Genomic DNA, 16,014 nt, shown 5'->3' on the forward strand with positions numbered 1-16,014 from the left:
GGAGGAGGCTGGGGCCATCACTTGCCGACTTGTGGCTGCGGCTGTCAGGGGGAGAACGGAGCTGACAGCCCGCAGCCACGGACATCACAGTATGTAGGATGTATGGGTATATGTGTTGTATGGGTATGTGTGATGTATTGGTATGTGATGTATGTAGCATGTATGGCTGTGTATTGTATGTCGCATGTATAGCTATGTGTGTTGTATGTAGCTTGTATGGTTATGTGTGATGTATGGGTATATGTGATTTATGTAGGATGTATACAGTCATGAGTAATTACACCACACACAGAACAGAAGGTTTTGGTTTTTTTTCAATTTAACTATAGTTATAGTTTTTGCAATTTCTTTACTTTTTTATTTTATCATCTCTTGTCGTTTTGCACTGTTTCTTTTATGTATTATTGTGGGCTTCATTGTGAACCACTTAATTTTTTTTTATTTTGACTTAACTAAACGTTAGACTGAAATGCCTTCAAAGTATTCAAAACAGCATTTAGAACGTTTCTTAACACTTTAGCTGTTTCACAGGAGTTAAAGCAAAATGGAGGTAAAATTTACATATTTCATGTTGGTTTTTTTTTAGCAGAAATTGATTTTAAATAAAAAAAATTCTGTAACACAGAATATTTTACCAGAGAAATACAACTAAAAATGTATTACCCAGATTCTGCAGTTTTGATAAATATCCCACATGTGGCCCTAGTGTGGTAATAGACTGAAGCGCAGGCCTCAGAAGCGAAGAAGCATCTAGTGGATTTTGGGGCCTTCTTTTTATTGGATTATATTTTAGGCACCATGACAGGTTTGAAGAGGTCTTTTGGTAGCAAAACAAAGGAAACACCCCCAAATATACCCCATTTTGGAAACTACACCCCACAAGGAATTTATCTAGCGGTGTAGTGAGCATTTTGACCCCACAGGTGTTTCATAGATTTTATTAGAATTGGGCTGTGAAAATTAAAAATTAAATTTTTCCCAATAAAACTTAGAATTTTTTAATTTCCACAAGGACTAAAGGAGAAAAAGCACCCCTACGTTTGTAAAACAATTTTTCCCAAATACAACAATACCACATATGTGGTCATAAATGGCTGTTTGGACACATGGCAGGCTCAGAAGCGAAGGCGCTCCATTTGGCTTTTGGAGCTCAAATTTTGCTGGAATTGTTTGTAGAGGCCATGTCGCATTTGCAATGCCCCTAAGGGGCCAAAACAGTGGAAACCCCACAAGTGATCCCATTTAGGGAAACTACACTCCTCAAGAAATTTATCTAGGGTATATTGAGCATTTTGACCCCACATTTTTTATTTAATTGCAGAAATTATTGTAATTAGGTAGTGAAAAAGAAAATCTAAATTTTTTCCAATAAAATGTAGGTTTAACTAATTTTTTTTTATTTTTCATTTCCACAAGAACTAAAGGAGAAGCACCCCAACATTTGTAAAGCAATTTCTCCCGAGTACGGCAATACCCCATATGCGCTCATAAACTGCTGTTTGGACACACGGTAGGGCTCAAAATGGAAGGAGCGCCATTTGGGTTTTGGATTGGTTTCTGGGTGCCATGTCGCATTTGCTGAGCCCCTGTAGTACTAGTACAGTGGAAACACCCCAAAAGTGACTCCACTTGGGAAACTACGAAACCACACCCCTTGAAGAGTCATCTAGGTGTATAGTGAGAATTTTGACCACAAAGGTTTTTTGCTGAATTAATTAGAATTATGCCGTGAAAATGAAAAATAATTTATTTTTTTCCCAATAAGATGTAGTTTTAGATCAACATTTTTCATTTTCACAAGGAATAGAGAAGAAATAGCACCCCAACATTTGTAAAGCAAATTCTCCCGAGTATGGTAATACCCCACATCTGGTTATAAACTAAATAAAAGGTGTGGTATTGGAGCGTATATTTGGCAGTAATGGTTTGTTGCCGTTATGTACCATTCGCAAAACCCCTGATGTACCAGAAAAAGTGACCCCATTTTAGAAACTACACCCCTAAAGGCATTTATCAAGGGGTGCAGTGAGCAGTTAGACCCCACATGTGTTTTTCAGAAATTAATTTGCAGTGGATGATGCAAAGTGAAAATGGCAATTTTTCCACTGATCTGCCATTTCACTGCTCAATATGTTGTGACACTGGAGCGTCTTACCCCATAAATTAAGTGGGTTCCCCCGGGTATTGAAATGCCATATATATGGACGTAAATTGCTGTTTGGGCACACTGTAGGGCTTAGAAGGGAAGGAACGCCATTTGTAGCGTGCATTTTCTTTGGTAGTAGTTTTGTTTGAGTTTTACTGGTATTTCAGTTTATAATGGTGGGGCATATGTAATCTGTGCAGAGTACATCAGGGCATAGTAAGAGGGTATAATAATGGGGAAAATAATAAAACTATCCATAGATGTGTGGTATGCTGTGAAGCAATCAGTTATGCACAGGCCAGTGTCCCGCTGATAAATGGTGTCCATTCTTATTCCCTTTTTGTAACACACTGCATATTTTGGGGACTTTTCCTCCTTAGTAGTTTAGGAATTTTGCTGGGAAAGTATTCCCCTGGTATTATACATGCGCCCTCGGTTCCAGCAAATGTACTATGTCCCTTCCCTCCTGATTCTCAAATACTAGGGCCCTGGAACTGAAGAAATATTCCCCCCCTGGCCTACACATCGGGATGTTTTTTCATCGCCGCACTACTAGTGCTATAACTTTTTTATTTTTTGGTTGATGGAGCTGTGTGATGGCTTGTTTTTTGCGAGACAAGCTGTAGATTTTATTGGTACCATTTTGGGACACATACGACTTTTTGATCACTTTTTATTTAATTTTTTGGAAGAGGAAATTACCAAACACAATAAATTCTGGAATTGTTTCTTATTGGTTTTTTTCGGCATTTACCTTTCATGATAAATTACATGTTAACGTTATTCTGCGGGTCGATATGATTATGGCGATTCCAAATTTATATAGTTTTTTTCACGTATTCCAGCTTTTGCACAAAAAAAATAACGTCGCCATATTCTAAGACCCATAACTTTTTTTTTTTGCGTGGACAAAGCTGTATGAGGGATTTTTTGCTGGACGGGTTGTCGTTTTTATTGGGGTAAATGTGGCTTTTTGATCACTTTTTATTCCATTTGTTGGGAGGAGATGTGACCTAAAAGCAGCAATTCTGGCGTGGTTTTTCATTTTTTTTTTTATGGTGTTCAGTATGCAGGTTAAATTACATAACCATTTTATAGTTTGGGTTGTTACGGATGTGGTGATGCCAATTATGTATATATTTGTTTTATTTTTTATGTTTTTTTCAATAATGAAATACTTATGGAAAAAAAGGCAATTAGTTTTTTTGTAACATGAAACTTATTTTTTTACAACATTTTTATTAACTGTTTTAGTGTACTGTACATAGTGCAGTGCTTTAGAGCTGTCAGTTATTCACTGACCGCAAACATATGAGGCGGGTCCTTATAGGCTTCTGTACAAGGCAGACACGGAGGCCATTATTAGGCAGATGCGGAGGCCATTATTAGGCCACCGGTTGCCATACCAACCATCGGCACCCCAGCGATTGCATCTGAGCGAGAGCTCAGCATCTGAGGGGTTAATCAGCTGGATTGGGGACTAGCTCCGGTCCCGGCTGTTACAGGAGGGTGTCAGTTGTAATATACAGCTGACACCCGGTGGTGGTGGTGCGGACTGCGCTTCTGATCCTGCACTATTACAGCGATGTAACTGTACTGCGGTTTGCGAGAACCTGTCCCGACAACGCCAAATATATACTGCGGATGTCGGGAAGGGGTTAAAAAAGTTGTAAAAAAAAGAAAGGTATTTTTGCAGAAATACATAAGGTCGCAACCCATGTCAAGGGTCCTTATTCTCTTGGGAGTCTCTAACTAATAACTATAACCAGGTACAACTAACTAGCTAAGAAAAGCAACAGTCTAGAACCAACACTGGAAAGACAACTGTCCAAATCCAAGTATCTACCGCTGTGGATTGCATCCATCTGCCAATGTACCGCCGCAGCAGAGGACAAAAAAATATTCTGCATAGTATTCCTGAATCAACAGTCCATCTGCGCCAGATTAATCGATCACATCTAAGTTATGAACTTAAATGTGATCGTTAACAGCTCGATCCTGCGTGTCAGAACCCACTGACACTGAACCTGACGGATACATGATTCAGAGAACGATACAGCTGCTCTATATACCGGATACAAAGCAGCTGTATCTCAATAGTTAAAATAATTTTTAATAAAATGTATTTAAAGTGAACCTTTCACCTGCCCATACATGTGCAGCATGTAATGGGCAGGACTTCACAAAGACTTTCTCACTTTACATTTTTTCCCTATCTTCCTCCGTTATTTACATATCAGTACCGTTATATTTGGCACCTATATGTAAATAAGCCCCTGAACTGTCAATGGGGTGTTTGTATCTAACTAAATAGCAAGGGGGAGTGATGTCTTCACTCTGACACTGTTCAATCAGTGCAAGCCGCCCTGACGCTGTCCTTAGCTGATTGGACAGTGTCAGAGTGAAGACATCGTGCCCCCTTGCGATTTAGTCAGATACAAACACCCCATTGACAGTTCAGGGGCTTATTTACATATCGGGTGCCAAATGTAATGGCACCGATATGTAAATAACGGAGGAAGTTAGAAAAATTATTTCAAGTGAGACAGGGTTTGTGAAGCCCTGCCTATTACATGCTGCACATGTATGGGCAGGTGAAAGGTTCTCTTTAAATACATTTTATTAAAAATTATTTTAACTATTGAGATACAGCTGCTTTGTATCTGGTACATAGAGCAGCTATAACGTTCTCTGAATCATGTATCCGTCAGGTTCAGTGTCAGTGGGTTCTGACACGCAGGATCGAGATGTTAACGATCACATCTAAGTTCATAACTTAGATGTGATCGATTAATCTGGCGCAGCTGGATTGTTGATTCAGGAATTCTATGTGGAATATTTTTAAGAAGTTGCACCAATCACACTGATGCACAATTTTATTTAAAGAAGAAAAAAAAACACTGTCAAAGGTGTACATAGACTTTAATGTTGGAACGATGAGAACGATCTGGGTTTGTAGTTCCCATCTGTCCAGGTTGTCTGTAAAGGCAGAAGGAACTGATCCCTCACCTTTACGTTTGAACGTAGCCTAATGATGGCAAATTTCGTTAGTCCTCTTTAGTTTGGTTCAGATTAGCGTATTTTTTTTTATACAATTGATGTTATCTGTATTCAGGTTTAGATGGAAGAAAAAATAAATAAAAGCCTTCCATCTAATTAAAAACATTAGACGTGCTTGCAAATTTTTTCTCAGCTGAAATATAAAGTCAAAAAATTGAAAATAAGCCACTTATTCATTGTTTTTCAAAAATGTTCTATGGGCTCCATTACTAATGTGAGTTTTCAACTGCAGCCTTGAGTCACCCGCTGTGACGTCATATGGCCGTATCCTTCAATTGCTCTAGTACTATACAATTGGTAGGTGGCCTATTATTATTGGTGAGCACTCATTATTGCAAACCTAGAGAAGTATGAAAAAAATGCCAAAAGCAAGTGTTTCCTAGTACATATGCATGCACTGCTGTAGCTTTGTCAGTTAAAGGATAACTAACCTTTTAAAAAAAACTTCTGACATGTCATAGTGACATGTCAGAAGTTTTAATCGTTGGGGTCCGAGCACTGAGACCCTCACCGATCGCTAAAACAAAGCACCAGAAGCATTTGGGTGAGCGATGAGCCGCTTTGTTTGAGCAATTGGTTTACAGGCTCAACAGAAAGTCTATGAGCCCGTACACCAACTACCCGGCTTTCTGAGAAAAGCCAATCAGAAACTAAGTAGCTCAACGCACACTCGAGCGCTGCTGCTGATTCGTTTTAGTGATCTGTGGTTTTAGCAATCAGTGCTCGTACCCCCACCGATCAAAACTTCTGAAATGTCACTATGAAATGTCAGAAATTTTTTGAAAGTTTAGTTACCCTTTAAATGCAAGTATGGAGACGAGCAGCCTTCCTCCATGTTGACCTCTTTCTATACTAGCTTTTGTTTTCCAGCTCTTAATAATGCAATATTTTATGGATTATTATTGTGTTAACAAGTTTGATAAGGTTGCGATTGTACCACAGTGATGTTGAGAACCTGATTTAAATATTTCAATGGGGTTTTTTTAATCTTTTTTTTTTTATTAGCTTACTCAAATCTTGACTAGTACATAGCTTTCTTTCATATATGCATTTGTTAAATATTTTCTAAGCTATTGACAACAAGTAAAGGTTTTTGTGTGTTAGACTCTATGTAGGCGAGTCAAATGTATTCATCATGTAAAGATGATTGCATATTTCTCCCGACATGGAAAATATTTAAACTCCGTTCTACTGTCACCAAAGATTATGTGCTTATTGTGGATTCTACAATCTTTTTTCAGATCCGGAGGCTCCTTACAGCTGGACAGAAGATGACATCGCTGACCTTTATGATCAAACAACTGTCATCCTTGCTGCTGACGGTAAATTCTCTTAGGTTTGTTAATACAAAGGAATTTTAACCCAATCCCACACAAAGCAGTGATGGAGAGGGTTTAGGAGCTGTGCCTGCGCCATTAGCAGCGGGTGTGAGCTGTAACATACAGCTGACACCCTGCTGTCGTTTAACCCATTAGATGCTGTGGACAATAGGCTCCCTCTGTCAGTGCATTGACGCTTCCACATTACGATCACGGGGTGCCGTGTTTGTTTTCATGCCAGCCGGGGGCCAAATGAAGGCCCCCAGGTGTAGCTTTTTTGTACTCCTATTAGGCAATGTCATTGAAAGCTAAAAAGGCATAACACACGGCAATACAGAAGTATTGCAGTATATTATAGAAGTGATCAAGCAATTTCATGGTTAAGTCCCACAGTGGGACTAAAAAAAAAAAACAATAACGTTTTAAAAAAAATAAACAATCCCAAGTGAAAAACCCTTTATTCAGTACAAAACGCCTAAAATGTTTAAAGTGTAAAAAATTACAAATAACTACTAAATAATGGCAGAATTGCTGTTTTTGATTCAACTTGCCTCCCAAAAAAAAAAAGAAAAAAATGTTGCCAATATAAACAAGCCCTTTTATGGATCTGAAATGCGGGAATCGCTTATGGCTTTCGAAATGCGGAAATGCAAAAAAAAAAACAACATACTATGACGCATCCTTAAAGGGGTTTTCCCATCGCCCCGCTTACCGAAGTATCATGGCCGCCGCTGCCTTCCAATTCCTGGATTGTTTCTCAATTTGTTGGTCGGGACTCAACAGTTTGATGGACAGTATAGGCCAGCAGCGATTTAATGATGTCATCGTGCTGCTGGACTCATCGTGCCTCTCCCGATGCAGCTATATACCATTTCTCGGCACTCTGCACCATTGCTCGGCAGCTACGTTGATTCGGGACATCTGTTCAATGGCTCCAGGGCTGCTACTTGCCATGCCTTAGAGCCGTCTATACACTTCTAAGAGTGGCAAAGACGTGGTTGGGCCGGGAACTAATGCACATGCGGTAGGAGGTACGCTCCAGAGACCTCGGCTATCCTGTACATTACAGGCATTGGGAAAATGGCGCAACCGTGGACACCGCTGCAAGTGCATAGTGCTGGCTGCAACCATAGGCAACTAGCACTGAACCAAGAGGGGGGTCAAAGAAAGCAGATGAGAGTATATGAGGAGATGGCTATAATTTGCACAAATAAAGATATTTAGTAAAATTCTTACATTTAGTTTAGCTATCATTGGAGACTTGATACATGACGTGGGAATACCCCTTTTAAGGTGTAAAAATCGCCTGATAATTTGACAAACTCCAAATATTCACATATACAGTAGATGTAGTATACATCGCTTTAACAGGTGACTTCCCTCTGTCATTTGTGGAATAGTGCGTCACATCACCTAGTAAAAATGTACATGCCACATACTAGGGTAAATATTTTTGTTCTGATACTTACACACATCTTTACATATGATGAACCCAACATCAGATCACAATACATAAAAGGTCAGCTACGCATAATGCATAACACTGCCGTGTTCTTAGATAATAAGCAGGTGACATTACTTCTAACTTGCTATCAGAGGGAGCTGCGCTGGAATATCATGACCCCTCATCAAATTATGCATAGCTGACCTTTTGTGTATTGTGATCTGATGTAGTGTTCATCATATGTAAAGATGTGTGTAAGTATCAAAACAAAGAAAAACTAAAATATTTACCCTGGTAGGTGGCAGGTAAATTTTATGACTAAACACAATTTGCCTATAAGGCAACTTACCCTATTTTCCACACTACTAACAGAAGGTATTGAATTGTTCTTTTCAAATAGTTCCTAATACTGAAAATAACCTTTATTAAAGGCACACAACCTATATTCTAAAAACAACCCATGAGCCCAGAAACGTTATTACTCATATAGATGTAATGGTCAGTTTCTGCTAACAGCAGTAGAAATAATATACTGTCTATACTAGAGGGAAGCGTCTGCAGACCGCTATCCCAGAATTGATTCTAAGCTGATGGTATGTTAAAAACATTTAACAAAGCCCCCCGACATGAATCGCCAAGATGGCGTCCTCAGGGGTACTATGGGGCAATGTTGATAGAAAAATCAAATCTAAGGCATACAAAACCTATTAGAACTTCACTAGAGCAGGACAAGTGCATAGGAGCCAATCAGGTGACTTGGTTTAAGACTCTTAATTTGATAGAACCAGCAGGCCTCCTCCTGCAATAATTTCCTGTTGAGATTTCCCCGTCTGGGGCCTAAATTCTTCTAACATATCCCCCAAACATGACATGTCGAGACAGTGGTGTATCAGCTTGAGTATTAAATTAGCTGATGTGTTTAGAAATCTGTCTCTTAGATCTTAGGATTTCCCTGGAGCCGGTTGGCAGTGTCTCTGCTACAAATTATTGAAAAACTACAGTTACGAATAATTTTTGGCATTGGAACAGCTGGCATCCTCCGACACTTAAGAGGGGAATACCAATTGGACAATATTTAAGAGCCAGAAGGAACTGTTCTGACTAGGAGAGTTTTCAAAAAGAATGTGATCTATTGTATCGCAGGTTTCAGGCCAGAGGCTACCCTAAGAAGCCACCTCACAAAGCTTTTGCCAGAGCCATGGCAACTGAGAGAAGAGAACTGGTAATATTCCAAAATCTGATTCACCTAAAATAATAAGATGCATTAGAACTTTCGATACACATACCCATCAAGTTACTCAAATAGTCCGTAGATGCTGGTCTTTACTGTACGCGGATCCAGATCTACAAGGAGTCATTACAAGAAATCCATCTGTAACATACCAGAGAGGACAAAATCTTTGTGATATTCTGAATCATAGCCATCTCGCTAATCAGAGTGGCGGTTTAAGTACATGACTCAGGTCAAACATTTTAGGGTCCCATCCCTGTAATAGATGTTCCTTTTGTAGTTTCCTGCCAACTACGGTATGAAGAATTTTAGAAATCCAGTAGATGGTAAGATCTACACCATCAGATATTTTCTAAATTGCCAAAGTTCTGGAGTTGTCTATGGGGCTATTTGCTCATGTCCAAAAATGTATGTAGGGGAAACTATTCAGCAATTAAGGGGACGAATTTTGATGCACATCAGCTCAATCAATACACAAGTTGATATAGGTCTATACACAATTGCGACCCCAAAGTTGACATTTTGAGGGATATGGCAGAAGAATTTAGGCCCCGGACGGAGAAATCTCAACAGGAAATTATTGTAGGAAGAGACCGTTAATAGTCTAAATAGTTAATAGTCCAAAAGCGTTAGGTTTTCTGCCTTCATCTGAAATCATCAATATTTCGTCAAAATTTTCCAAATATATAACATATGCTACATTCACATTACTTGTATGTTGTAAATGCATTTTTTTGTATAATTTAATTATCCAGTGATAATCAAAAAACAAAAATAATATTTTTTTTATCTTACGGTAATATCAAGTGAATTTATCAATTGAGATGAGGAGGGATCTAAAACATTAACCCCTAGGTGAACCCTGACGCAACTGTACGTCCAGGTGGCCAGTGTCTTAGTGCACCAGGACGTACAGTTACTGCGCGGTTCCCGGTGCACACTGTTGGTAACAGTGTGCACCGGGAACAGGGAGGTCAGCTGACGCTCCACTGTTGCCGATCAGCGGCTTATCACCACTGATTTCAGCAATTGACCCCTTAAATGCGGCAATCAATTGCAATCGCTGCATTTTAGGGGTTTCTAGCACATCGGCAGACCCCACGATGACAAGGCGAGGTTTGCAGATGGTTAGCATGGCAACCTGAGGCCAAACAATGGCCTCCATGTCTGCCATATATGGAAGCCTATCAGGATCAGCCTCCTGAAAGGCTTCCTGTCGGAGTGACAGGAAGTCACTGTGTCGTTCCCAAAAGCACACTGTTGGCAACAGTATACATCAGGAACTGGGAGGTCAGCTGTCCCCGACAGCTGACACTCCACTGTTGCCGATCGGCAGCTTATCGCCGCTGATTTAGGCAATTAACCCCCTTAAACCCCTTACATTTTTTCCTATAAGTCTTTTATTATAGGGAAAAAATTAAAACCTTACAAAAAAGTACATGTTTGGTATCACCGCGTTCGTAATGACCCAAGCTATAAAACCATAATGTTATTTTTCCCGCAAAAACAAACAAACCGAAAAACAATGCCAAAATCACTATTTTTTGGTCACCACCCCTCCCAAAATATAGAATAAAAAGTGATCAAAAAGTCGCATGTACCCCAAAATAGTACCAATAAAAACTACTACCCATCCCACAAAAAACAAGCCCGAAGGCTACATTCAAACGACAGTGAAAAAAAATGGCCATTGAAAATTGATAAACTGTCAGTTTTTCATGGCCATTTTGCATCAGTGTGTCCCCAAATTTTCATCCATCTCCAGTACATCTGTCCGTTTTTAATAGCCGTTTGTCATCTGTTTTTCATGGCCGTTAAAAAAAAACTGATGGATTTAATTTGTTGTTTTTTTTGTTCAAACCCCCTGAAAACACCACAGGTCCCAGGTAGATAATGCTGAAATGACCCTGTAGATAGTGCCACAGTGCCCACATATGAAGTGACATAGTGCCATAGTGCCCATGTAGATAGCACAACAGTGTCCCCTGTAGATACTCACACCTCCATATAGTGCCACAGTGCTCATGTAGATAGCGCCACACCCCTGTAAATAGCACCAACCCCCCTTTCTAGATAGCACCACCCACCCTATATATAGCACCACCCCTTCTGTAGATAGCACCACCACCCACTCTAGATAGCACCCCCATTGTAGAAAGCACCCCTCGTAAATGACACCCCCCTGTAGATAGCACACCCACATGTAGATAGCACTCCCTGTAGATAGCGGCACCCATCTAGATAGCTGCACTAGAAGGAGCCTCTGATATCTGTGTCCATATATGGATAGTGACGCCAGGGGCTTCTCCAATAGCGGAATCCCCTGACCAGAGCGTCGGCTGTGAATTCCGCTCTGGCAGGAGATTCCAGAAGTAGCCACAGACGTCACTGTCCATATATGGACAGTAACGCCAGGGGCTTCTCCAGAGCGTCGGCCGGGGATTCCGCTCCTTCAAGGAGCTACAGCGGCGCCATTTATGGGCGGGTGCCGCTAACTTCAGAGGGGTGCTATCTACAGGGGGGTCAGAGGGAGACAGGAATCATCGGCCAGAGATCTTGCGATGCTCTGGCCGGAGATTCCACAGTTTAAAGCCTGATATCACTGTCCATATATGGATAGTAATGTCAAGGGCTTCCCTGGGCTCAGCGCTCAAAGTAGCGCACGGTGCGGGGAATCCTCGGCCAGGATCAGTTTTCTCCAGCCTTTACAAGGATTGATTCATAAAAAATGGCCGGTAAAAACTGACCCATTAACTTCTATGGGAGCCGTGGGGCCGTTAAAAAAACACTCGTGTGAATACACCCATAGAACTCTATTGTTGTGAAAACGGCCATGTGAATGTAGCCTTACACAGCTTTTTTCACTGAAAAGTAAAAAAGTTATGGCTCTCAGAATATGGTGACACAAAAAGTAAATTTTATTTTAAAAAAGTGATTTTATTGTGCAAATGCTGTAAAATATAAAAAAATAAAACTATATATGGACCCGCAGAACAAAATACATTTTAATTTATAGCGCACGGTGAACGCCGTAAGAAATAAAGAATTTAAAACCCCAAAATCACAGTTTTTTGGTCACCTTAGCTCTAAATAAAATGTAATAAAAAGTGATCAAAACATTGTATGTACCAAACATTGGTACCATTAAAAACTACAGCTCGTCTCGCCAAATATAAGCCCTCACTTCTCAATCGACCAAAAAATTAAAAAGTTATGGCTCTCAGAATGTGTTGATACAAAACAATATTCTTTTTTTAACAAATCGTTTTTTCTTTGTAAAAGTATTAAAATATAAAAAAAACTATGTAAATTTGGTATCACAGTAATCGAGAGGCAAAATAAAGTAAAGTTGTCTTTTTTACTGCATGGTTAAAGCAGTAAAAACGAAACCTAAAAAACATTGGAGGAATCGCAGTTTTTTCCAATTTCACCCCGCAAAGAATTTTATTTTCAGTTCCCAGTACATTATATGGTACTTTTAAATGGTGTCAATAGAAACTACAACTCCTCCCACACAAAATAAGCCCTCACACCACTCTATTGATGGAAAAATAAAAAAGTTGTGGTTTTTGGAAGGCGCGGAGTGAAAAACGAAATTGAAAAAGCAAAAAAAGGATCAGTCCTGAAAGGGTTAATGAATTTTTAATGAAAAAAAAAAACAAACAAAACAATTATTACCATATGTGGGGTTATTGACATGCTCGGGAGAAATTACTTTACAAATGTTGGGTGGCTTTTTCTCCTTTACCCCTTGTGAAAGTGAAAACATTTTAGTGGACAAAAATGTTGATATTCATTTTGACAGCCTATTTCCACTAAATTCTGCAAAAAACCTGAGGGGTCAAAATTCTAACTATACCCCTAGAAAAATTCCTTGAGGGGTGTAGTTTCCAAAATGGGGTCACTTTTGGGGGATTTCCAATGTTTTTGTCGCTCCAGGGCGTTGCAAACACGACATGGCACCGAGAACCAATCCAGCATAATCTGCGCTCCAAAATCCAAATGGCGCTCCTTCCGTACTGAGCCCTGCTGTGGGTCCAAACAGCAGTTTATTACCACATATGGGGTATTTCTGTAATCAGGAGAAGATGCTTTACAAATGTTGGGGTGCATTTTATTCTTTATTCCTTGTAAATAATAAAAATTTCTGTGTTTTTTCAGAAAAAAAAGTAGATTTTCATTTTCACAAACGAACTCCAATAAATATAGCAAAATATCTGTGGGGTCAAAATGCTAACTATCCCCCAAGATAGTTTCTAAAAACTGCAGAATCTGGGCAATAAATATTGAATTGCGTTTCTCTGGTAAAACCTTCTGTGTTACAGAAAAAAAATGTATTACAAATGAATTTCAGCAAAAAAAAATTGTCAATTTCCCCTCTGCTTGGCTTTATTTCCTGTGAAAGCCTAAAGGGTTAAGAAACTTCCCAAAAAGCATTCCCAAGTTATTACCACATAAAGTAACACAAGTCAGATTTGAAAAAAAATCGGCTGTGCCACAAGGCCAAAACAGGCTGCGTCCTGAAGGGGTTAATATATGTCCATTAACTGTTATTTTTGCTTTTTTTTATTCTGAACTCTATGGAGAGGCTAGGAAGTATTGAAGTAGAATACAGGGACATGTTAGTAATAGGTAGCAGTACAAAAACCTATAAATCGGAGTCTGACACAACAAAAATAACTTTAAAATAGAAAATTTATTGAATACATCTAAAAAATGCCACAAAAGTTAAAACAGAGATGATATCCACAGTACAGAAAGACAACCAGATTAATTGTATATAATAATTCCAGATATATGGGTAAAGGGCAACACTGTTCAGATACAGGAATACATCCACAGTGGGTTACAATTGTGTAGCGTCATATACATATTCTGATACATTCACCAGCAAAATGGGCTATTCAGCACATAGGGCAAAACTCCCCCGTATGTATCTCTTTCACATTTTTAAAGTATAAATTAAGTAAGCATCAATGAGTAACGTACAAAAGTATAAATACCCCTGAATAAGGCCAGATGCAAAAATCAGTAAAGAAACAATACAAATACTAGTACCATGCACAAGTAAAATACATGGCTCAAATTTAAACAAGTGAAAACAGACACATGAAATACGAGCAGGGCAATAGCTGTAATGTCAGCCCCAGTTACAGACACTCAAACACCCATTAGATTAAATATGGTAGAAAAAAGCTTTTGCTGGAACACAGACATATGCTGGAAGCGGAGTTCATACCCATTGTGACAGGTCACCGTCTCTGGTGTCAACCCCTTTTGAGGGTGCTAGGAGATCGTTTGGGCTAGGGCATTTATGAAGGGATAGCAGGAATCCATTATCCTCGACGGTGACCCCTGGGTGGTAAATGATATGAGACTGGTTGCAAATGCTAACGCCAAATAACTGAATGGTGGGGTGCTGGTAAGATAACGGTCCATATAGAATCACTCAAACTAAAATAAATACTCAGCTAGAACTCATATAGAATCACTACCTGCACAACATCAGACAGCCTAAAAGAGATTATCTAAGTATTAATAAAGTATTAATAAAAGCATGCATTAAATGACTAAAATGGTGCTTTAAATCTACCCCCATACAGCTACCTATTCCTGACCTACCCACCATTGTGGGAATTGTGAATACGAGCATATCCCACTCACTTGGGACCTGAATTAACAATTATGTATATATATATTTTTAAGTCACTAGTTTTGTTTATTTTAAAGTATATCCAATAAAAGTTATTTTTTATTATTATTCTTAGTGGGTACCATATTCCAGTGAAAACATTATTACCACAGGGTGGTTTTAACCAGTTATGGCATAGAACCAGTGATTCATTTGTATAGTGATCTGGCAACGTTATCTGATGGCACAAAGTCTTTGAGCATGCGCCATCATTAAGCATATCATAAATTTAACGCATGCGCAGTCCATAGTAACATATACTTAGACTCTGTGTATTTTGGTGCTACTGAGCATGCTCCGTACGTAAAAAGCAATTGGCTCTTGTAGGAGCTTCGTGTTTTGCCTAATTCCACCGTCTATTAAATGTGTCTAAATGACCGAAGATACACTAAGTCACCAAATTGGCTCCTATTCACTGGTCCTCCTCTAGTGACATTCTACAATGTTTTATAAGCCTCAGACTTGCTGTTTCTGTCGCCATTGCCCCATAGTATCCCTGAGGATGCCATTTTAGAAACATGTCGTGGGGGGGGCTTTTTTGAATGTTGTTAACATACCATCAGCTCAGAATTAATTCTGGGATAGCAGTCTGCAAACGCTTCCCTCTAGTATATACAGTATATTATTTCTACTGCTGTTAGCAGAAACTGACCATTACATCTATATGAGTAATAACGTTTCTGGGCTCATGGGTTGTTTTTAGAAATAGGCTGTGTGCCTTTAATAAAGGTTATTTTCATTATGTTGCCTTATAGGCAAATTGTGTTAAAAGGTTTTCCCATCAGAGACTTTTATGATATATCCACAGGATATGTCACAAATGTCAGATAGATGCGGGTTCCACTTCTGGGACCCACACCTATCTCTAGAACAGGGCTTACGCTTCAGCCACAACACGGTGCAGTAGAACGGTGATCTCTTTAACCACTTCCAAACCGCCCATTGACTATAAACGTCCGGGCCGTCCTTAATTAACTCTGCAGGGCCGTTCTATAACGTCCTGCAGATATAGCCCGTTTGCCGCTCTGTAGCGGCATTAAGCTACGTGATACAGCTGTCTCTATACAGCTGACATCACTGAGCTCTACCCAGAGACCAATCAGTGAGGCCTCTGGGCATGTG

General features: G+C 39.5%; 1 protein-coding gene across 1 annotated transcript in view; it reads left to right on the top strand.

Moving 5' to 3' along the window:
* METTL22 (methyltransferase 22, Kin17 lysine) overlaps window positions 1–16,014 on the top strand; it is a 228,847-nt gene that overhangs the window by 168,959 nt on the left and 43,874 nt on the right. The window contains exon 8 of the mRNA XM_075831314.1: window positions 6,448–6,528. Within this exon, the coding sequence (XP_075687429.1) occupies window positions 6,448–6,528 (81 nt within the window). The remainder of the gene's footprint in view (window positions 1–6,447; window positions 6,529–16,014) is intronic.

This window comes from Rhinoderma darwinii, chromosome 6, assembly GCF_050947455.1.
Source record: "Rhinoderma darwinii isolate aRhiDar2 chromosome 6, aRhiDar2.hap1, whole genome shotgun sequence".
NCBI lineage: Eukaryota > Metazoa > Chordata > Amphibia > Anura > Rhinodermatidae > Rhinoderma > Rhinoderma darwinii.